General features: G+C 39.5%; 1 protein-coding gene across 7 annotated transcripts in view; it reads left to right on the top strand.

The window, feature by feature from the left end:
* The window catches only part of LOC121271729 (activating transcription factor 7-interacting protein 1-like), a 183,916-nt gene extending 166,314 nt beyond the window's left edge, over window positions 1-17,602 (top strand). For 5 of the 7 annotated variants that reach the window (XM_041177924.1, XM_041177923.1, XM_041177926.1 and 2 more), the window contains 5 exons: window positions 3,423-3,501; window positions 5,910-6,137; window positions 7,075-7,293; window positions 12,298-12,407; window positions 14,308-17,602. In XM_041177924.1, coding sequence (XP_041033858.1) covers window positions 3,423-3,501; window positions 5,910-6,137; window positions 7,075-7,293; window positions 12,298-12,407; window positions 14,308-14,724 — 1,053 coding nt within the window. In that variant the 3' untranslated portion in view covers window positions 14,725-17,602. The remainder of the gene's footprint in view (window positions 1-3,422; window positions 3,502-5,909; window positions 6,138-7,074; window positions 7,294-12,297; window positions 12,408-14,307) is intronic. The other 2 variants (XM_041177929.1, XM_041177928.1) reach the window with 2 other exon arrangements.
* Window positions 17,603-24,811: the final 7,209 nt, after the last annotated feature.

Below are 24,811 nucleotides of genomic sequence, written 5' to 3'. Positions count from 1 at the left end.
TGAGAGTTGTATATCTAGGTTTGGAGACAACCTTGGGAACAGCAGAGTAGATGGCAGCAGGAAGTTAAAAGGTGCATAGACAGATTAACTTAGTAGCCAAAACTGGGGCCCATGGAGTTCAAAGTGAGGAGTGTGAAATCCAATTTTGATAGTAGAAAAATATGTACAAAATATTTTTTTGTAATGACAAGTGTCTGGAAATTGTGGAGAAGTAAAGGGATCTGGGGCATCCAGGTACACACATCACTAAAAACTAGTACATTGGTACAAAATATAATCTAAATAAAATGCTCATTGGGGATCAGTCTCTATCTGTTGCACTTGCAAATCTCATGCCTGTAGAGCCTTGCTCCTTAGATCAGTGAAAAATTTTTTGCCGTTGTTTTGAATTCTTCATCGATCCACTCCCTATACACTTGCATACAACTTGTTTTGCAAATCAGGGGTCTGAAGCAGTTCAAGAAGGCATTTCAGCACCACCACCTCGAGGGCAGTTAGGGATGGGGCAATAAATGCTGGCCTAGCCAGTGACGCCCACATCCTGTAAATTGAATTTTAAAATTTGCTGCTAGACTCCTGACATTTTCCCTGTGCCAGACATGGAGTTAGATGAACTATTTCATGGTAGCAATCATATCAGACAGAAAAACCATCCCAGGTTTTCTCAACCATCTGCGCTAAAATGAACTTCCATCCAGTTCATTTGTTTGGCTGGCAAATGAGATAAGGACACCCCTTACCCTCCTCAGCCCTACAACCCTAAAAGTGTCAAAGCCAAGCACAACAGCTCCAGTTGCGACTGAAGGGCAAATGCACAATGTCATTTCTAATAGCAATTTGTACCTCTGTTCTGTAAGTCATCTCTATGATCTAATCATCTGAGAAATGGAGGACTATTCCTGCAACATGCACAGAAATCCACAGAATCTGTGCCTATATAGTAAATGTGTAATAAATCTACTACTGATTGTATTGGAAGTGTGTTTTGGCGAAGACATAAATGTTGCAGCCAGAATTTCCTCTTTCCTTGAAAGCTTTGCCTCCATCTATCTGTGTGTTCATTGTTTCTTTCACGGTATCTTTCTATTTCTTTTGGTGGTCTCAACAGCCAAGATGGTCACTTCTGCAGCTGGGAGATCAAGCGGACCATAGTTTCCTCCATAACTTTAGTGCCTTTGCTGAGGTTATTAGATGGAAAGGGTCAGGCTTCCGCCAGGGACAAGGCACAATTCTCTGACACAATACAATTCCCCACCTGGAAGCTAGATGGAGAATTGGTCAAATTTGGCCAGTGTAGAATTAGCCTGTTACTGTGAAATGAAAAAGAAATGAATGTTGCGATAGCAGCTTTTGCTGACTCTGTGGATCAGAGCATGAATATGTTCCTTTGACTATTAATGTTTATTTCTATGAAATCACTAACAAATAGATTAGAATTGGTGTGATTGTCCAACACTACTTAGTACATGACTGGTAAATTCATTTGGATGTTTTTTAAATATGTTATTCCCCTTACTGGTCCCTGTGACCAGCAATTAACCTATAATACTTCTATTTAAACCAACATAATGAAGATGCCAGGAAATCTATTATTAATAAACAGGCCCATGAAATCTATTATTAATATACAGGTCATGAATTGAGGAATCCTGCTGCTGTTCATCCCATTCCCAAACAATCCTAGGCACAGCAAAACTCCTGAGGTGAATTTCCTTCAGGGTTCTCCTACTTGTCCTTTTTTTCCCCTCAGGGTTTCTGTCACTGTTCTGCTAAAGTCATGGAGGGCACCTGGGAGAACCCCTGTGGGAATTCACCCCGTGTCATGTGCATGCTTCATTGTTCATTATCCCTAATTTTCTCAGTTGTTTCTTTGTGAATTCATTTATCTCCTTTTTAGAAACTCTTCTCAGCAACTTGCATTATTTAGTGCCTTTAATTTAATAAAATTACCCAAACCACCTTACAGGGGCATTATCAAATAAAAATTTACATCAAACCATATTAGTGGATAAGAGAGATATTTTAGGATAAGAGAGATATTTTAAGTGTCTTCAGCAGAAGGGGATGGAATGATTTAGGGAGAGAATCCTAGAGCTTAAGGTCTCACCAGATGAGGGCATGGATACGAGTGATGGAGTGATGAAAATCGGGATGCACAAGAGGCCAAAATTGGAAGAGTGCAAAGATTCCGGGAGGGAAGCTTGGTGTTGTAGGGCTAACGAACGATAGAGGGAAGAAGGGGTGAGGCCATAGAGGGATTTGAAAACAAGGATGAGAATTTTAAAACTGAGACAGTGACTAACCTGCAGCCAATGTCAGTCAGTGAACATACTGGATGATAGATGAACAAAACAGTTTCACTTGGGATATGGGTTCAAAGTTTTGGATGACCTCACGTTTACGGATGGTGCAAGATGAGAGGCTAGCCAGGAAAGCATTAAGAATTGTCAAGTTTAGAGTAGACAAAGATATGGATGACAGTTTCTAACAGTGACTTTGGTCTTCCAATTACTGTATTTAATTGGAAGAAATTCCTGCTTATCCAATACTATATGTTGGATAAGCACTGCTTCCAAATGAGAGAGGTTGAAAGAGAGGTAGCGATGAGGCAGAACTGGATATCGTCAGCGTACATAATGTGGGAACAAATCTGACCCCAAGTATTAAAGCAAGCCATTTGTGTTTATTGCCAGCTGGCTTTTTAAGAAATAAAATATGTACCTGTTCCTTCTATTCCATAAAGGGGCTATTAATACAACAGTGTTTACACTTGCAACATTTACATTGTTACTTTTCTCTGAACAGCTGCAGTAATTAATGTAAACCTTGTTAGTTTGTTGTTCCATTTTAAATTCTAACCGGAATATCTGCTCATTCAAGTCATTGCACAAGATTTCCATGTCATTTTTGATCCACTAATCGTAGGTTCAGTGGGGTTCTGATATCTGTCAGCAGGATGTCAATGTGGGGATTTTTGACTTCCCTTGGTTGCAGATGCTGGAGCTTCAGGAAGGAGTTGGTGCTCCAGTTCTGGGTATTGAGCAATAAATAGGAAAACAGTCCCAATCCCACAGTTGCAATCATGCCCCATTGCTGTGCTTAATCCATGATTACACTTTAATCACCATCTCCCTAACAATCAACATGCAAGACTTTTATAATTCTAGGCACTCACAACTGCAAATAGTGAGAGATTTTTAAAAATGATTTGATGTAATGAATTAATCAGTATAAGGTTTATGAAAGAATGAAACAGTCACTGAACTGAACCTTTAAAATGAGCCAGTAGAAAATGGCAAGAAGCCACAGTGCAATTAACACCAGTCACAGGTCCGTACGTAGTGACGTGACCACATGTTGATAATATAGCCCATCACGACTAGAGGAATGCCATTGCAAAACACAGCAGTTTTTTCTTTCAGAGTGCAAAGACAGGAGGAAGTGACATGGGAGCTGTCATTGACCTGACGGGCGATGATGAAGATGATGTATCTGCACAAGGTATGGAGCTTTGGATTATTCCTCCTCCTTCCTCTAACAGCTTTCCTATACTTAATGTGATCGAATATCATTCTCGTCAAATCTGCAACCCTCACCTGTAATTGCAATGTATTCCTGGCTAACTTGCTAAAAAGCTTACCTGACTTTGGTGCAGAGTTTTGTCTCAGCAGGAATTGGTATTTGTATCATCTTATGGATTTATCTTCTTCGTTATTTATTAACTTTTGTGTTCAACAAACTGCTGCGTAGAGACCGTGTTAAAGGGTTGCATTTTAGCCATTCTCTTGTCTATCTGTTCAGTCCCTAGCTTCAGTGCAGCAGTTTAGAGAGGGGCAAGTAGCCTTTGTGCTTAAGGATTAAATCATTTCAATGATGAAGGAGGATATGACGAGAGGTAAACAGGCAGTGGGTAGAGGTATGAGATAGAAAAAGATTTAAGACCTAGTTGCACTTGTGTATACGCCCCCTGGTGGCAGCTCTGTAGTAGTAGATTACGTAAATTCTGAGATTCGAGACACGTAGCAAAGGTAGTGTGGTTTTAATAAGGGATTTCGACTTTCATATAGATTGGGAAAAGCAGGCTAACACATGCCAGAAGGTAGTGAATTCTGGGATAGTTTTCTGCGACAATACGTCCTAGAATCAATGAGGGGACATATTTATTAGATTTAGTAATGAGCTTTGCAGATACTATGATCTCCCAAAGATGTGTCTATTCAGAAACCGTACTTTTAGATTGGAAAATTATGCATATGTCTCCGCTGTTTAAGAAAGGTGAGGGAGGAAATTATAAACCCATCTCATCTGGAAATTACTAGAGTCTATAATTAAGGTTAGGGTGACTGAGCACTGAGAGGGAACTCGCATGGACTTGTAAAGGTTAGATCATTCCTGATGAAAGTGATTAAATTTTTTGAAGAACTGACTAAACTAGTCAACAGGGGAATATCCATGGATGTTATTTATGTGGACTTCCAGAAGACACTTGATAAAGTCCCTCATAAGAGACTGTTAGCTAAAGTTGAAGCCCTTGGAATTAAAGGCAGTTTATTGATCTGGGTGGCAGGAGACACAGAGATAATGGGCAGGTACTCTGAATGGCAGGAGGGTGACTGGTGTTTACCCGCAAATGTGTGAAGGGGCTCGACTATTCAGCATACTTATTAAAGGTTTAGATGATGGGATAGAAAGCCATATATCCAAATTTTCCGATGACCTAAAGATAGGCAGCATTGTAAGCAGTGTAGATGAAAGCATAAAATGGATATTGATAGACTAAATGAATGGGCAAAACTGTGAAATGATTTCAATATAAATGTCAGGTCACTTTGGACAAAAAAAGATAGAACATGGTTCTTTATGGATGGTGAAAAGTGAGAAACAGTGGCGGTTCAAAGAGACTTGGAGTTCTTGGTATGTGGATCATTAAAATGTCATGAACAGGTATAGAAAATAACCAAAAAAGCTAATGCAGGTCTGTATATCTAGAGGATTGGAACTCAAGTCAGAGATGTCATGCTCTACTTTTACAAAACCCTGGTTAGATCAAACCAGCAGTGCTATGAGCAGTTCAGAGTACCACACCTTAAGTATATAATGGCCTTGGCCATGAGTTTATTGGAATGATATCTGGGCTCCAAATTACAAGAAAAGATTACACATTGTGGGATTGCATACCCTGGCATTTAGAAGGTTAAGGAGTGATTTAATCAAAGTTAAGATATTCAAGGAAATGGGGTAGTTAGAGAGAAACTATTTCTGTTTGGGGAGTATAGGTCTAGGAGGCATAGTCTAAAAATTAGAGTTAGGTCTTTCAGGAGTGAAATTAGAAATTACTTATGTACTGTACGCTGTGGTAGAATTTTGGAGAACACTTACACTTCTGCAAACAGGAATTGATGCTAGATCAATTGTAATTTTAAATCAGATTTAAACAGGAATTGATGCTAGATCAATTGTAATTTTAAATCAGATTTAAACAGGAATTGATGCTAGATCAATTGTAATTTTAAATCAGATTTAAACAGGAATTGATGCTAGATCAATTGTAATTTTAAATCAGATTTTTTTATTGTTATCCAAAGCTATTAAGAAGTATGGATTAATTAGCCATGATCTCATTGAATTGCAAAACAGGTTCCTATGTTTATTTGAAGACCATCAGAAGTTGTTCACCTTTTTGTCAGATTGCATGAAGGAAATACCTCATTACAGCAATAAGAATATTTGAGTGGTATACTGTTATAGAGCCTTAAGTAAAATTTGAGCTTGGATATTGAGGACATAACATCCCCTTATTTTCACAATCTTTTTAAATAAATATGTGCATAAACAGTTCTCCCCTCTCTTTGGGGTGGTACTGCACTGTGGATGTTTACAAAAGGCTGATATGCTATTTTCTTGCCTAGATGCCAGGAAACAGAATCAGGCTGTTAACCAAGGAACAACTCAGCTTCCAGTATCTTCACCCACTGTCCAGCCACAGGTCAGAACCCCTGCAGCTCCCCAGGGAATTTCTCCACAGCAGACTTCTGCGCAGTCCCACTTGCCAGCACCGCAGAACAGCCCGGGTACAGTTGGGTTAACCATACAGACCACCAACGTGCACAGCGTGTCTGCAGGTAGAGTACTAACAGGTACTGGAACCAATATTAATGGTCAGAATTTCTGATCACATCCAAGCAGTAGTATTATGGTTGAGAAGGGGTGAGGGTCAGGTGGCTGATAATTGTTACACTTCTAAAAGTTGTAGATGATCTACAGTGATGCTTCAGTGCAGAGGGAATGCCGCACGATCAAAGGTGAAATCTTTTGGATGAAATGCTAAATTGGATCAATGGGCATAAAAGATTCCGTGGAATTATTTGAGAATTTGGGGAGGTTCTCACAATTTTCTGGCCAATATTTATCCCTGAACCAACATCACTAAAACAGACTGTCTGGTCATTGTCACATTGCTGTTTGCAGGAGCTCGCTGTGCACAAATTGGCTACTTACAAATTTCCTGCATTACAACAGTGACTACACTTCAAAACTGCTTCATTAGCTGTGGAGTGCTTTGGGATGTCCTGAAGCTGTGAAAGGCAGTATAGCAATGCGAGCTCTTTATTTCCTTAATCTTCATGAACTGGGTGGCTCTACTGCACTGAATATTATCAGTTGAGTCTTCAGAGAGACTCTTTTTTCTGTTCACGAGTGGAAATTTGGGGAAAGAGAACCTGTATTAACATTGCCACCATTTTCAGTAGCTTGTATTCAGACACATTTTATGAAATAATTGTCTGTTTTGATTACATGATGCTTCTGGGACGATTGCACTAAGCGTATTAGCATGTTTGTGTTAGCACTGGTTTGTTAAGAGGGGTCAATAATGCGTTACTGTGCATGGAATTTTGCTGTGCACAAATTATTTTTCCTACATTACAGTGATTATATATAAAATGCTTTTGTACATCCTGAGATTGTGAAAGATTTGATATAGATGCAAGCCACGGGTTTGACTATTTAAAAAGTCAGGTCTTATTAAAAATGTAGAGCAGTCATGACAAAATGTTTAATATGTTCTCTTTGTAGGGCAAACAAGTGCTAACATGCTTCAGCATCAACGTCCTCCAATGCCACCACCGACATCACAGGCCCCTGTGAGACCACCCCTTCCAACTCTCCAAAGAGGAAGTACAAACCCAACGGTTTTTACAACACCCCCTCCATACCAAAGTCACAATCCAGTGCGTGCCGTCACAACACAGAGCCAGGCTATGCGACAGCCCAGCCCTCAACCACCAGTTAGTGGTAAGGATACTGTTTGCATGTTAAGTTTAGCTTACTGTAAAGGGAAGAACAATCTTGAACAGTATATATCCAATCCATTTTTCATACATTATTATTTCCCAAGAATATTCAGCTTCTATTTAAAACGAGTTAGTAAATGCTCTGTGGCATTGCATGCAGTCAGTGGTTTAATCTCTTTTATTGGTCAAGCTTGTGGTTGTGTTGGGAACAAGAATTCAGAAACTCTGTCCACAAGCCAGTTAGTGGCAGAACCTGTAAGTGCACTTTGATGGTGTAACAGAATTGAATGGGAATTGTGGACGTGGCAAAGTACAATGTTACATGTTGACGAGAGCATAACCAAAAATCATGACAGTAGGAAGTCAGGTTTGTAGACAGGAAGTGTACACTGTGCAGCAGTTCATTCATGATGTGCCAATGTCTTTCCAGGCCAGACACCTGCCATGTTGGGTTTCCTCAGCACTAGGCTGCTGCAGTGATATTTCCAACCGGGCAGGGGCCATTCATCCTGCAACAGCCCTTTTGATGTCGTGAGAAGTTGGGAGCTTATCCAGAATGCCCCACTCTAGGAAACCATGCTGCCACCTGGATTGATTAGGGATTCACAGCATTGATTTTATTTCATTTTGAAAATGAATTTCCTGTGCCGCCAGCTGAGAGATGTGCTATTTATCAATCTGCCTGGACCAGGTTCAAAACCAGACGCAAGAATTAAATGTACTCTTTAGAATAATAGAACCATAAAACGGTTACAGCACAGAAGAAGGCTCATTGAGTTCACATTGGCTTTCTGCAAGAACAGTCCGGCTAGTCCTACTCCCCAGGCCATTCCCCATATGCAATTTTTTTTTTTTTTATCTTCATCTGCTTATCCAATTCCCTATCGAAAGCCAAGATTGAAGCTGCCTCTACTCTCAGGTAATGCATTCCAGATCCTAACCACTCGCTGCCTAAAAACATGTTTTCTCATGTCACCTTTAATTATTTTGCCAATCGCCTTAAATCTATGCACTCTCATTCTTGACCCTTCTAGCGATGGAAACAGTGTGTCTCTTAATCTAATCTGTCAAGACACCTCATGATTTGAATACCTCTATCAAATTTCCTCTCAACCTCTCTAATGAGAGCCCCAACTTTTCCAATCTATCCTCCTAATCGAAGTTCCTCATCCTTAGAACCATTCTCGTAAATCTTTTCTACACCATCTAAAGCCTTCACGCCCTTCCTAAAGTGTGGTGCCCAGAATCAGACAATGGGCCAGATTTTTGCAAAGTCAAGAAGACACAGTGGACCTTAAAATGGTGGGAGGCACTGTGTCCAATTCTGACAGATCCAATTTTTGCCAGTAGGGAAAAGGGAGCAGGGCATGATTCAACAAGAGAAATATGAACTCAGCAGGCCCATTTGAACTTAGTGCTGAGTTCAAACAGACCCCATTTTGGCTATTGCAAGGTCCTTAACCCGCAGTGTGGGAGTCACAAATGGATAGAGTAGATGTAAACAGAGTTTCTGTAGAGTTCTTTGTTTACATTTCCCCAAGGGCTATCATTATGTCATTATGAATGCTTGGTTAAGTTTCAAAAGCTACAGTTATCTCAGTAGGGTTCTGAGTTCACAATTTGATAGTTTAAAGAGGCAATGAACGGATTAGCTATCTTTGTGGAGTGTGAAACGAAGTTGATTTTTCTAAGAGTTTAACTACTTGAGATTTAAAAGCTTTGAGTGGGTTTTATGGTGGCAGTTTTCAAACTATCAAGTGTGGATGAGTGAGAGCTGTGTAAGATTGTTAGAAGTTCATTTTTTATTTCCTCATGGCTCCCAGGGTTTGTCCCTGTTGGATACTGGGTGAATGGCTATAGAGTTGGTGTGGAGGGTCTGAGAGGCCATGAGTGTGGGTGGTAAAATGTGAGAGATGAGACCTAACAGCTTCTGAAACAACTGGGATGAAGTCCCAGAGGCATGCTTCCTTAAACCCCTAGCACTTGCCTGCCCCTGTGGCTTCCTACCCTCCGCTTCTGTGCTCAGTGGGCCTGACTGAATCCCACAGCCCCTCTCCTTCCCTGTGCCCCCCACCCCTCTCCCATCTTCCACTACTGCAGCAAACATGGTGTGATTTGGGGCACGTTTTAACTAAAGCGGGTTTGGCACGTCGGGATATGTTCCGACTTGAGCTATCCCCCTCAGTAGTGAAAATCTAGCCTAATATTTCAGTTATAGCTGAACCAATGTTTTATAAAGGTTCAACATAATTTCCTTGCTTTTACTCCATGCTTCTATTTATAAAGCCCAGGATCCCACATGCCTTTTTAACTACTTTTAATCTCCAATGATTTGTGCTCATACACCCCCAGGTTTCTATGTTCCTTCACCCCCTTTAGAATTGCACCCTTTAGCTGTAGTGAGTTTCCTCATTTTTCATACCAAAATGTACTATATATTTCTCTGCCATTAAATTTCATCTGCCATGTGTCCACTCATTCCCCCAGTCTATCCTCTTGGATATCTTTATCCTCATACTTGGCAATATTTCCAAATTTTGTGTCATCTGCACATTTTGAAATTTACATCCAAGTCTAAGTTATTGATTATATACCCAGATAAGTTGTGGATTCTAGGACTGACCCCTGGAAACCCCAATTGTACCTTCTTGCAATCCAAAAACCAACCATTTACCACTACTGTTCCCTGTCGCTCAGCCAACTTTTGTATCCATGCTGCTACCTTCTACTCTACTTTAACTTTGTTGTCAAACCTGTTATGTGGCACTTTATGGCCCTTTAAAGTCCATATACACCATATCAACTGCATTACCCTCATCAGCCCTCTGTTACTTCATCAAAAACTCAATCAAATTAGTTTAAACACTATTTGCCTTTAACAAATCTGTGGTGGCATTACATAATTAATCCACCCTGGCCATGTGACTGCTAATTTTGTCCGGAATTATGGTTTCTAAAAGCTTTCCCACCATCAAGTTTAAACTGATTGGCCTGTAACACTTTCGACTACAAACATGTTTCTATCTGTTTCAGATGAAGTCACATTGTTTCATAGTTTGCCATTGTGAGATTTGAACTCTTGATAATCTTTTAAATTAACATATCTTTGTAACTCTTTCGAGATCTGTTCCTATTCAGATGACGTTACATAGTTTCATAGTTTGCCATTGTGAGATTTGAACTCTTGGTCATCGGGTTACAAACCCAGTACCATAACCACTTGGCTATTTAGGCCAAGCCTGATTGGCCTGTAGTTGCTGGGCTTATTTATGCATAAGTATCTATACTGATTGATACTCCACTCACCACAGCTGTTGGAGAGAGCGTTTGATCAAACACCTAGTAAAAATCAACAGTGAAAAATCATGCATTTTGCAAGTTGTCTTTGTTACACAAATTTGAAAATTGCCATCTTACGCTTTGTCATAACTATATGCGGCATCTGGACAACTTAATCCTTGTGAACTCTAATCCACCTTCATAAATTTAAGTGAAGGAGGAGCAATGGTACAGAAGAGACACTGAATCTGGCAGAATCAACGACATGGAAAATATCTTCAACTGAACTTCTCATCTAGGTTTTTGACTTTGCCAGGAGGCTGCATGTCACCGAACATAAGAAATAGGAGCTGGAATAGGCCATCTGGCCCTTTGAATGTGCCCATCATTCAACACGATCATGTTACCTCCACCTTCATGCACATTCCCCATATCCTTCAACTCCAGTAGAATCCAATAACCTATCGCCCTCACCCTTGAATATACTCAATGACTGAGCATCTGGAGTAGTCAACAAATTTCTCCCCTTCTCAATCCTAAAACCTAATCCTTTATTCTGAGACTGGCCCTGTGTTCTAGATTCCCCAGTGAGGGAACACACTTTCTCAGCATCTATCCTGTCAAATTCCTTAAGAATTTTAAATATTTTTCACTTAAATCACATCTCATTCTTCTAAACTCCAGGGAATATTGGTCTAATCTATCCAATCCCCCCTCAAATTTCCTCATCTGAGGAATCAGGCTAGTGAACCTTTGATGCACTTCCTCTAGGGTAAATATGTCTGTCATTGGGTAAGGAAACTACAGTTGCACACAGTACTCCCAGGTGTGGCTTCATAATGCCCTGCATAATTGTGTTAAGACTTCTTTTATAGTCCAATCCCTTTGTAACAAAAGCCACATACCATTTGCCTTCCTAATTTCTCACTATACCTGAATGTTAACTCCGTGATTTATGTGCACCCAGGTCTTCTGAATGAAAACATTTACCCTAAGGTGTAGGAGATTTCTGAATCTGATGCTTATGGCATTACAACTGTACGTCTCAGGCTAGTTGGACTAGCTAGATTTTTGCTGTTCAACATTTTTTGAATCTTCTTATAAATGGTTGGATTTTGAGCATGAAGAGCAGATCCTAGTTGGCCCAGAGTGGCCTCTTACAGAGACGCTATCTCGTGCAACAATAATGTATATAGATACTCAGTTAGCTCCGTAGTTAGTGTTAGGTAATTGGGTAACAGAACCAGAATGTAAAGGATCTTAGTGATATTCACTTTTTGATAAGTTTATAGGTATTCATTATTTAAATAGACAGGAGCAACTGGCTGGGAACCAGTGGGTGATGTATGCTGGACAGGACAAGGTTTCTGCGCTCTTATTTTCATCGGTCTAATAAATTCATCACAACTCTTTGGAATACTAGTGCAGTGGTTGTAATGTAGTTACTGACTAAATGTAAGGTCACTGCATCCTTTACCCTTCTTGATTTAATTGCTGACCAAGGTAAACCTTTGGATGTTTTATTTTCAAATGCCACAATCATTAATCTGAGCAAGGCCATCTTTCGCAGACTACAATAAAATGTTACATCAAATTTAAGTTCTTCTGCAACTAGAGTGCCTTTTTATGATGCCTATTCTGGTGGTAACCCCCCTCCCTCTCCCCGACCCAGTATTGTATGATGGGATGTGCAATACTCCAAAATAACGCATTGCCTTTTATGTAGCAGGTATGTCAGTCCGGCTGCCTCAAACATCTTACATTGTGAATAATGTAATCTCCATCCCTGTGATGCCGAATATGCCTCAGTTCACAGTACATCACCGGCCTTCACAGGTAAGTCATTCTAAGCGTTGGTGTACAGGCACTGGAATTGATTCTGTACAATAATTGAACATTAGCCACAATCTGGTGTAGGGATTGAGTCATGTGACATCCATCATTGAAGGGAGACTTAAAATACTGCTTTCTGCTACCTGAGTGAAAATCCCTTTCAACTGAGATTGTCTAAATCTGTAGATTGAGTCCCAGGTTCAAGAAAGTTTGTTATGTAATTCAGAAATAATGTGGTGATATGATTGACAGAATGGACTCGCAGGAACTGAGATCATGTGCATCGGCCAGAAGGCGAGGAACACTGGGGGAAATGAAAGAAATCTGCTTTCATTTGTGTTGTCTCAATCTGGCCCCCTTCTCTCACACTTCATGCTAAGCTAGCTGATCTACACAGTTGGTAACTCCACTTGGGCACCAAGAGCCTGAATGTGATCATCCTGCCAAGAATGGCCAATCACTTATCACATGGTCTCGGAATGAGATGTGGAACATTTGCACCTGTACCAGCTACTCTGCAGCCTGATGAATGATACAGTGTATCCGACCCCTGCCTGGCAGACACCTGTGTACAGAGGTGTATCCGCCCCCTGCCTGGCAGACACCTGTGTACAGAGGTGTATCCGCCCCCTGCCTGGCAGACACCTGTGTACAGAGGTGTATCCACCCCCTGCCTGGCAGACACCTGTGTACAGAGGTGTATCCGCCCCCTGCCTGGCAGATACCTGCGTACAGAGGTGTATCCGCCCCCTGCCTGGCAAAGATCTGACTTGCAGAAAGAAGTTGGCTTTCTTGTTTGGAGTTTCACCATTACGAGTGTTGTACATGGAAAAGAAAATATGTCCTCTAAGCAACATAATAAAAAGGCATTCAGGACTGCCAGGATATGCAGCTGTAAAGCAGGTGTTTTGGTTAGAAATCCTTCTCCTTTAGCACTTATATTATTTACTCGTAAAACTTGCTGCTTCAAAGCATCATCCAAACTTCTTGCTCCTGCTCTTTAACTTGCTTTCTAACATGTTAACAAAATTAATTTGAAACACTGAGAGCTGTCAATGCAACAAGACACTGTATAAATACAAACACCAACAGAAACAATGGAGTGAAAGGAATTACAAATTTCCTTGCCCTCCTTTATCAAAAATAAAATATAAGCTCTTCCCAATTTCTCTTCTGCCCACCATCAGTGGTAGGACAGTAAAACCTTCTCTGATAGTAGATTCTCTGCAGCAATTGTGATTTGAGTTCATTTTCCTCGGGCCATTCTCAGTGAATAAATTGTTTCAGCTGTCACTCTTGATTGTAACACGGGCAAGTTATTTTAATTTTATCAGATCATCCCTAAACTTGGTGGAATACAAGTCAGGTTTATTCAACATGTCCTCGTAATTTAACCCTTTAAGCCCTGTTTTCATTCTAGTGAATCCACACTGTACCCCCTCCAATTCCCATGTATCCATCCCTAAACTGAACATGGTACTCTAGAAGAGCTCTGACCAAGACTCTGTACAACTGCAACATGTTCCATAGTTCCTAATCTTTTGCCATGAAGAAATAATTCTGCTGGGTCCTTCTACTTTCATTAATTTTGTGATTTTTGCATTGAATTTATAGCACATTAACAGGCCATTCAGCCCCACTGGCCTAGTATTTATGCTCCATGTAAGTCTCCTTCCACTCTACTTCATCACACCCTCTACTTCATCACACCCAAGCATATCTTTCTATTTCTTTATTCCCCTCTCTACTTATGGAGCTTCTTTAGATTCTCTAGAGCCTTACTTTTTCATATATGTTGCACTGATAGCTATTTTTAAAAAAATACATATTGCAAAAGCCTGGGATGGGGTTTCCCAGGTGTTGAGTTTGAAAATGACTTTCTCCGTTGTCTGTTTTAATGCAGGAGCCACCTCGACCCATCCACCCAGCACCACTCCCTGAGGCCCAAGCGCCACAGCGGTTACCTCCAGAGGCTGCTAATACCTCTCCGCCCCAGAAGCCTCACCTGAAGCTAGCGCGAGTCCAGAGTCAAAACGGAATTGTCCTGTCCTGGAGTGTCCTGGAAGTGGACCGTTCTTGTGCGCTTGTGGACAGTTACCATCTCTATGCCTACCATGAAGATCCTGCTACCACAACCCCATCTCAGTGGAAGAAGATTGGAGAAGTGAAGGCTTTGCCACTTCCTATGGCCTGCACCCTTACTCAGTTTGTGTCCGGAAGCAAGTACTACTTTGCAGTCCGAGCAAAGGACATTTACGGCCGATATGGGGCATTCTGCGATCCACAGTCGACTGATGTGATGTCGACTCAGGGTAATTAATTCAACAAAAGAAGAAAAATCAAGAAAAACAAAGAACCACAAAGCCCAAAATGATATTTTTTCATTTCTTTTCTTACATCATGCATGACGTGTTGTAGTTTTTCTATAGGTGTCTGACTCACTTGGTATCTGTGTACACTACACTGCATATATACAAGAGGGTCATGGTATAAATTAGACAGCGCTGATCTGCAGCAAAATAAAGACAGAATATTGCACCATGTGGTGTTGCATTACTGCTGCCACAACTAAGTTGCTTCTGTTGTCACCGTAGACCCGATTTGACTGGGAGATGTTTGGTGCGATCGAGTCACTGGTAAAGCAGCAGCACCAAGTGGCATATTTTGTTTATTCTACGGTCATCAATTGGGTTGGGTTTTAAAGAAAAACATTCCCAAATGTGACGCGCGATATGGACCGTTAAAGTGATAATTCACACATGTATTATCTTATTGTTCTTATTTTTTTTAAAAACTGTTTTCACTGCGGCTTTAGCTATCACTTCAGAAAGCAGTGAAAATTGATCAGCAGTGACCATAGGATAATGGATTTTATTGCATTGTCTGAAATACTCCTGAAATAAATGCAACTTGCAATGGACTGCATACTTGATTATTAGAGACATTGTAATCGACTGTGTGGGCCTCATCGAAGAAATCAGACACGCCTCCATTCATCGTTCACATCCAGTACGATCATTGAAACTGTAAGTTTTTAAAATGAGATGCTTTTCTGTGAGATGTGTTGAGGGGGTGGGAGGTGAATAAAAGCAGATTCTATGGTTTTTTTGCCAAAAGCTTTTGTTAAGTGTGTTATCAGAGTAATCTGTGCGCTCCAGAGACATAGATAAAATTCTCAAAATATATTTTTAATCAGTGTGAAAGAAGTACTTCATGGTGTGGTCACTAGACAGTGAATCTGACACTTTGAGAAAGCCCTTTTCATCAGTACCACTTTTCTGGTCTAATGAATTTTTTAAAATATATATATATATATGTAAATCTCAAAACTGCTCTCCCATTAAAGCCACTATGTTGTATATATTCTTGCTTGCATGCAACAAATCTTTCATGCCTAACTTGACATAATCAGCAAGCACAAAATAAAAATCCAGTCATCTAGTACGCATGTCAAAATGAGTCGGTTTCGGGAGCATGCAGCTGGACCTGCTTATCCTTGGAAGGGCTGTGACAGGTCAGTCAGCATGAGCAGAAATAAGGTGCCTGTTCCTTAAATGACCTGCAAATTGTTCAAACTATTTTCTCCCCACTCCTCCCCTATTGTTTATTTCCTGCAGCAGTTGCAGACAACCAGTATTGGACGCTTCCTTATCTGACTTCTGAGTTCACATTGGGTTTTTATGCTTGCACCATGGCAGACAACAGCCAGTGTTGTTCAGCTAACTTTATCGAAAACCATTCTAAACATCCCAACCAGCTATCTGGGATGGAGACCTTTCTAAAGAGATAAGGCAAATCCAACTTCTCTTGTGTAAGTTGTATGTTTTGTGTCATATGGTGACAGTTATTGGCAATGATGTTTGTGTGTGTGTGCACGCGTGCACTGCCTCAGGCATTGGTACATGCAAGGGATGGTGACTCATAAGGCAAATCCTTCTCAGTACATTATCCAGTGAGATCAATGCACTCTTGAATCACAGAGTCAGTAATTATTGTAAATCAAATCATTGATGAATAAAATGAATTATTTTGTATCCATTTAATTACAAGGTGATATCAATTCAAGATGCAGCTGATAACGTGAGAACTATGTATCCACTTTAGAACGGAGTGCCTGAGCAGCAGTGGTGCCAGCTGTATGGTCACTGCTTCCATGTGACTTATACATGATAAATATTCTAATCCATGGCTTTTTTTTTAAATCTCTGGATAGGACCAGGAGCTAACATGAACCCAGAGACTTTTTTAGGAATCAATAGTTAAACTAGAAAACAAGTCTTGAAAATGGCAATGTTAATCAACTATTGTGACACTGTGACCTTATACAGGAACAAAAAGTAATACTGTGTACAAATCTTTATTTCTTTTGAGGGCAGTACTGGTAAAATATTTGTCCAAATATTATGAATTTTGGCAAGAGAATGGCAAAAATTGAAGCAACTCTTGTACCATGTAACAGCCAAAATATTCTCATCAGTATTTGTATACCCTTGGGTTAAATTCAGTAAAGGTGGAGGAAAGTATTCACTACATTTGGAGACATTTTGCAGTGTGATCTCCAGGGAAGCAGGGAATTAGAGCCTAGAGGAGGGCGGAGAAAAGCCTTCCTGTCCTCTGGCGAAGGTTTGGGTGCAGTGTGATTGTGAAAGAGCACTGCCTGGCACCAGGGGAATGGATGCCATGTTATGTGGTATCTGGGGAAACGGTACTTAGGGCTGTGAAGATAAATGGTGCCACTCATTGCCGATCAAATGGATATTGTGCTGCATATTATGGGGAAGGGATTCAATAGCTGTCAATTTGTGCAATCATGGGAACAGACACTGTCTCTTGTCACTAGAAAAAACAAATTATAACTCTGCATTTTACATTTACTCAATCGTGCAGGCTTTTAGCCACAGGGTACAATAATAAATTATGATAAATCTATTTGTAATAAATACTAAGCAATCTCTCTCCCAGGGAGGGATTAAACACTGAAATGCTGGAACAGGTTGAATGTAATTAAATATTGCCTTTTTAAATTGTTTTTTATTTTGTTGAAAGTAGTATACCGTCAATTGCAAGTTAAATGTGCTAATGTTGTATTTCAGAAATGTGGCGTCATCCTGTGTTGCCCTTAAAACTACTTTTAAGTGATATTTTGTTCACTAAAATCTGAAGTTTATAGTTTGAAAATAAAGATCCTATCGATTTTATCTTCTCTCTTGTGTATAACTAAAATGGATCTTGGAATTTAGTTTTCAATGATCCACCCCTGGCTGCTCCTCATCTGGTTTTCCACACAATTCTCTGCTCATAGTACATAATGAAACAGACTGATTCAATTGATAGATTTAATATTTAAAGGCAACTATGTTAAAACCCTGGATGCTACATGGAAGACCTCAGCTTTAAATGCCAGTTTCTACTGAATTAACAGGTTGTGAACCAGACAGCTGTAGTAAGTGGAGATTGACCATTCCAGCCCTCGATTAGGGAAGGGAGGAAATCAATCGAGGTGGCTGCAACTGCTGGACATCTGGTAGCCGCTGCTGAACAGTGCATGTATGTGGACATTGTATGAGGGCAATATTGGGCTGGGCTCACCGTATAAAGAATGGCCACCTTGGCAATGTATCACAGGACAAGTTGTGCCTATGGAATTTTACTGGGCACTTGGAAGAGAATGGAAAAATGTTATAGAACTAATTCCTTAGTAAGTTTTCCATGTTTTTGGGTTTTGACTGTTAAATTTATGCTACCAGTCACTTGATTTAGATATTTTGAATATAAAACAATTCCTGCAATTAAGCTGCTGAAAGTTGCAATTCCCAGTTGAATGCTCTGGTTCACATTTTAACCTTACATTTTGTGCATGTAATGGGTATTAGGATGCTTTATGTCACCATTGTGCATTCAAAGCTGTTTTAACCAATTCATTCCAGAAGACTCATCTCAGAATACTTCAAACCCATAATCAGGGTACACACCTGTACATGCACGCATCTCCATGGAGACAAAAAATGCCTATAAATACATAAGTTCTGTTATAGACTTTTATGTCCAATGTTTACAATAGGCCAGGTTCTTTTGACATTAGAAATTAAAATTTACTAACACCTTGTAATGTGTGATACAAAACACTGGCTCCCAGTATAGTGGAATCATGTTGGGGGAAAGAGTGCCATTTGTTTAATCAAATCTAAAATCTGGGTGATTGGTGTGATGTAATTTGTTTGACTGCTGATTCTGCTGATGAAGATGGACTTTTAGATTACTTGTCGAGTTACCCTGGTGTGTTGGATGACATTGGTGTGCCATTTCCCCTTTTGTGACTAAGCCAACTGTTGCTATCCTTTCACTTCCTAATGCAACAAATTTTTCTGACCAAATGTTATCTATAGGATTTGTAAACTTAACATCTAGGCACTTCAGTTTTGGAAAGGGAGAGGGATGTTTTGTGATGTCTCTTTATCAAAATGTTTTTGGCACAACAAAGATGTAAAAACTTTTTGATCATTACTCAACTGGAATATCGAATATGTTTTAGGAAATTTGTGTTCTTCATTTCTTCTCCTCAATCGATTCTCCTACTAATAACCCAAGCCTAACACTTGCAGTAAATTTTTATGGATGATATATTTGAAGCCAGAGAAACAATGCTGCACTCTCAACAAGTCAACCAACAAATAATAAGGTTCTTTTATTTAGGCTTCATTTGCCAATTTGCTGGTTTTAGTAGGATGTAAACAGTCCTATTCCTGTGAAACCACAGCCTCCAACCTCTCTAGATGTCACTGACCATGTTCCAGTGACCTGGGTGCTTCACTAATTGAAGGCGGGATACTAGTAACACCCCATCCTCATTCATAACGTGCTCTATTAAGATCACTTCACTGAAACATGGCTCCCTATTTCATGTTATACATTTCATTGCTCACTTGGTAAATACCTGGATCTCTGGTGTGATGAGGGTGGAGAATAAGATTACAAATGTTTTGTTTATCAACAATACTGTAAATTAAGTGATCTGTACTTTTCTGATTCTACTTCATAGTATTCAGCACTAAAAATGGCTGAGTCTTTTTTGAAAATGTTATGTGATGTGTATTTAAAACTGTATAAAGGATATTAAAATACTCAAAGGGTTTAACAGCTCTTGTACTGATTCTTGGTGTGTGACTGGGCAGGCGTTCCCACTTGAGGAACAACCAAACCAGTTCTTGCATTGTTTGCAATGTGACTATCTACAGTTAACAGTACACCAATCAGTTTGTAATCTAATCACCCAAGTACAGTCAATTTAAGTGAGCTGCACATTTGCAGCAAAACTATTTTAAACTATGTAGGTAATAGCAACATGGTGTACAGTGGCTCAGGTAGGGCTAAACATGCAAATTCACGAATTCTGGTAATCTAAATCCCTATACCCAAACAACTCAACCTTTGTATTACTCGATGATTTGTTCAATTCAAATTTTGTGGATTTGGAGGGCTGTTTTAAAAATCGTTTCATTGATGGATAAATCCTAAATCAAAAACCAGATCAATGAGCATAAAACAAATTATGTATGCAAATTAATGGGAGCATAGACTTTTAACTTTGCATATAACCTGTGAAGTTCTACAGAATTTGCTAAATGATCCGTGAAGATTCATTTAGACACCCCTGTTTGTGTTGTGGTTGTCATATTATTGGTTCCTAATCTGAGGGGAGGGTTAATCTGAAGGTTTGTTAATCTACGGTGGGAAGAAATCACTGGATTTTCACCCTTGCTTTTCTTTTAGACATGCTCATGATTTTGTATGTAGCGCTGGAAACCTGGGAGCAACATTTCTGTGAAGCATTTTAGCCTGGAGAAACTTGCACAACAAAGGAGAAAGATTAGGATAAAACATTTTTTTTTAAAAATAAAAGCACATTGTTAACTTGCAGGTAGAAATTATTCACCCCATTATAGCAATGTGGCAGTTTGGATGGATTCACCTCCAATAAGAATACAAAGAGCTGAAAGCTATGAATTATAAATCTATATTTCACAAACAGTATTTGTCACAGACCAGGTGTACAATATGTCCAATTTGTGGTTTGAGTTCTTTTAAGTGACTGGTGAAATGTCCTGTAGAATTGAGAGATCTAGGTTGTGACAGACATCTCAAACAAAAAGAGGCAAAAGTATCAGGCAACTTAAGAATGGGCTTTGTAGCCCAAGTTCGGAGCATCGTTAGTGGAGGGTTAGTAATCCAGCGGATAGAATAAGATAAACCGAATACTCTGCTGTGTCTTTGGTGTAGAGAATGGACTTTATCTATACGTGGCCTGATCTAATCACTGCCACAAATGACTAGTTAGAGGATCAGGATCTGAGTGAAGATCTAAGTTTATTTTCCTGCCATCTGAAGTAACTGACCACACTTATGAGCCTTAGAGGTACATTTTTTTTTAAAAAAGACATGCTTCAAAAGTAATTGGCTTGTGCAAAACACAGCTTGAGCAGAATTATAGTCCATCTAATCTCTGAAGGTTCTCTCTAACTACCTTAAATAATGCTGAATATTTCCAGATAGCAGTCAGGCCATCCTTTTTCTATCTATTTGAGATGCAAGCATCATTGGCATAACCAGGTATTGTCTATAGTAGTTAGCCATCTATAATACCAGGCCCAAAATGAAAAAAGGCTTGTGTTTATATGGCACCTTTAAGGACCACAGGAGACCCTCAAGTCCTTTACAGCCAATTACTTTTGAAGAGTAGTCACTGTTGTAATATCTGAATTTTGTGCATGGAAAGCTCCCACAAACTGCAATGTGATAATGACTAGACAATCTATTTATAACAGCATAAGAAACAGGAACAGGCCCCTCTAATATTTTGAAGCCATGCCCCTCCCTAGATCTAAATGGAACTAAGGTAAAACATCCTCTCAGCATCTACACTGTCAAGCCCCCTCAGAATCTTATGTTTCAATAAGATTACCTCTCATTCTGCTATACTCCAATGAGTATGGGCCCAACCTGCTTAACCTTTCTTCATGAGGACCCATTCATCTCAGGAATTGACCAAGTTTCTTTGAACAGCCTCCAGTGAAAGCATATCCCTCCTTAAATTTGCAGACCGTAACCCTACCACAATACTTTGTGTGATCTCACCAATGCCCTGTACAATTGTGGCAAAACTTACCTAGGTTTTATACTCCACCCCATTGCACTAAAAGCCAACATTTCATTTGCCTTCCCAATTACTTACTGTTATCCTACATGCTAACTTTTTGTTTCATGTAAGAGGGCACCCGGATTCCTCTGTCCTGCAGCATTCTGAAGTCTCCATTTAAAAAATACTTTGCATTACTATTCTTCCTATCAAAGATAGTTTTCACACATTATACTCTTAAATTGCCAATTTTTTGCCTACTCAACCTATATCCCTTTGCATCCTCAAAGCTTGCTTTCCCACCTACCTTTGCATCAAATTTGGCTACAACACACTTGATCTCTTCATCCAAGTCATTAATATAGATTGTAACTAGGCTTCCAGCACTGATCCCTGTGGCACTCCAATGGTTAGTTTTCCAACCTGAAAATGATGCATTTATCCCAACTGTGTTTTATATTAATTTAATCAATCCTCTATCATGCTAATATATTACCCCCAACACCATGAGCTCTTTACCCTGTGCATAATCTTGTATGTGGCCTCTTATCGAATGCCTTTTTGAAAGTCAAATATTCTACTGCTTTCCCTTTATCCACTCTGCTTGTTGCATCCTCAAAGAACTCAAATAAACTTGTCAAACATGATTTCCCTTTCATACAATCAATCAGAGTCAACATATGATTTTTTAAATGTCCTGTTGCTGTTGCCTATTATGTAACAATGGATTCCAGCATTTTCCAATGACAGACGTTAGGCTAACTGGCCTATAATTTCCTGCTTTCTGTCTCCCTCTCGAATTGTTACATTTGCGGTTTTTGAGTCTGCGGGAATCTTTCCAGAATCTAGGAAATTTTGGAAGATTACAGCCAATGCTATCTCTGCAGCATTTCTTTAAAAACCCTAGAGGCCATCAGGTCCAGGGGACTTGTCAGCCTTTAGCCCCATTAGTTTTCCTAATACTTTTTCTCATGTGACTGTGTCAAGTTTCTCCCCCACTTTTCCCTCCTGATTTTCTATTATTGGGATGCTTTTAATGTATTCTACCATGAAGGCAGATACAAAATACTTTGTCCCGCTATTTTTTTTAAGTCATCCTTTGGGAAAATTTTAGAAAACAACAATTTTCTGGCCTACAACAAATCATCACAGTATTTTATGCCTCATCTTTCAATTTATACCATCTTTAACTTCCTTAGTTAGCCACAGATATTCTTTTCCTAGGGTCTTTCTCAATTAAGTATGTCTTTAATAGTTGAGCAGCGGCACACATTCTCATTCTGCCTCATTCCAGGGATGAGTAACTTCAATTATGAAGATAGATTGGAGAAGACAGCGGAGATTTGATAAAGGTATTCAAAATCATGAGGGATCTGGACAGAGGAGATAGCGAAAATCTGTGCCCCCTCATGAAAGGATCGAGATTGCATTGATTTAAAGTAATTGGCACACATTTAAGGGATATTTATCTGCTAATCTACCATTTTACCTTTTTAGTCTTATTTTTCCAGTCCATGTCAGCCGTCTCTTACATTTGTATTTCCTTTATTTATGTTTAAGACCCAAGTTTCTCACCCTCAGACTGAATGTGAAATCATGTTATGATTGCTCTTGGTATTGGTAAAGTTCATTTAATACTTTTCTTCATCTTATGAACATACAAGTGCTTGCACAAAATCCATTACCAATGTGCCGAATAAAAGTGAAATAGAGAGCAAACATTATGGGATCGTCCCCCTGTTCATATCCAAAGACTTTGCATGAACTGAAAAACCTTTGTTTTTAACGTGATTCTTTTGAAGTTAGTATTTCAAATGACATACATCATCTGGCTTCTAATAGATGATTTCCTGACCACGGAGACACTTCATTTATTTAGCAATTATGCAAATTGAATTACTAACTTTTGATAGAGGACAATGAAGCTCAAAAGCATTTAAAAATACTCAAGAAAATATATAACATTCCAAAATCAGTCATTTTTTGGAATTTCTTTGACCATTTTGCCACAGAGGGGATTTGGAGTTGCTTGTAAATGTTTGGTTTTTAAAGCAAAGTGTATGCACACAACTTAAGAATGGCACTGAGACTAAAGATCTATTATCTGATGTTGCACCACGTCCTGTTCACCCATCATTCTTGTGCTTGCTGACCAACATTGGCTCCCAGTCTGGCAATGTCTCAGTTTTAAAATGTTCATCCCTGGTTTTCAAATTCCTGCATAACTTTGTTCCTCCATTGCACCAGGCTCACTGGTAAAGAGAAACTATTTCTGCTGGGTGGGGAGTCTAGGATTAGGGGCATAATCAAAAAATTAGAACCAGACCTTTCAGAAGTAAAATTCGGAAATACTTTCATGCAAAGTGTGGTAGAAGTTTGGAACCCTCTTCCGCAAATGGCAATTGATGTTCAATTGTTACTTTTTGTTAATCAATCTCAGATTTAAATGTATCAAAGGTATTAAGGGACATGGAGCAAAGGTGGGTATATGGAGTTAAGTCACAAATCAACCATGATCTTATTGAATAGCAGAATAGGTTAGAGGGGCTAATTAGCTTCATCCTCCTATATTCCAAGGTTTAGCAAATAGGAATGCTAGGAGTTATGGCTAATTAGTATCTCCATTATTTTATGTTCTTACATGATCTTGTTAGACCATTAACTTTTTAATAACACTGTGTAGTTCTTTCAGTTAACAAAAAACTTTTACCGTGCAATAGTTAAAGCAGTATTGCTAACAACACTTTCATAAACACGAGTTCCGTTGAGATTTTTGGACTTCTCATTCTGCCTCATTCCACGGATGAGTAACTTCAGTTATGAAGATAGATTAGAGAAGACAGCGGAGATTTGATAAAGGTATTCAAAATCATGAGGGATCTGGACAGAGGAGATAGCGAAAATCTGTGCCCCCTCATGAAAGGATCGAGATTGCATTAATTTAAAGTAATTGGCAAAAGAAGCAAAAGCGACATCATGAAAAACTTTGATGCAGTGTCTGCGCTCAAGATCTGGAATGTGATGCCTGAGTGTGGTAGAAGTTTAAAAGGGAATTAAACTGATATCTGAAAGGGAGATTATGAAGGTTTATGGGGAGAAAGTAGAGGAATGATGATGAGTGAATTGCTCATTGGGGGGCCAGTGGAGACACGATGGCCCAAATGGCCTACACTAACAACTCTGTGATTCTACTTTTATTTCCACCCAATAATTCTTTCACTTCCAGGACAAAACCAAGGTTTTCCACAGCTCTCGAGAATTGACTCTGAATCTC

This window comes from Carcharodon carcharias, chromosome 31 (assembly GCF_017639515.1).
Source record: "Carcharodon carcharias isolate sCarCar2 chromosome 31, sCarCar2.pri, whole genome shotgun sequence".
Taxonomy (NCBI): domain Eukaryota; kingdom Metazoa; phylum Chordata; class Chondrichthyes; order Lamniformes; family Lamnidae; genus Carcharodon; species Carcharodon carcharias.
Note: the sequence above shows the minus strand (reverse complement) of the source record. Positions and strands in the feature narration are given on the sequence as shown.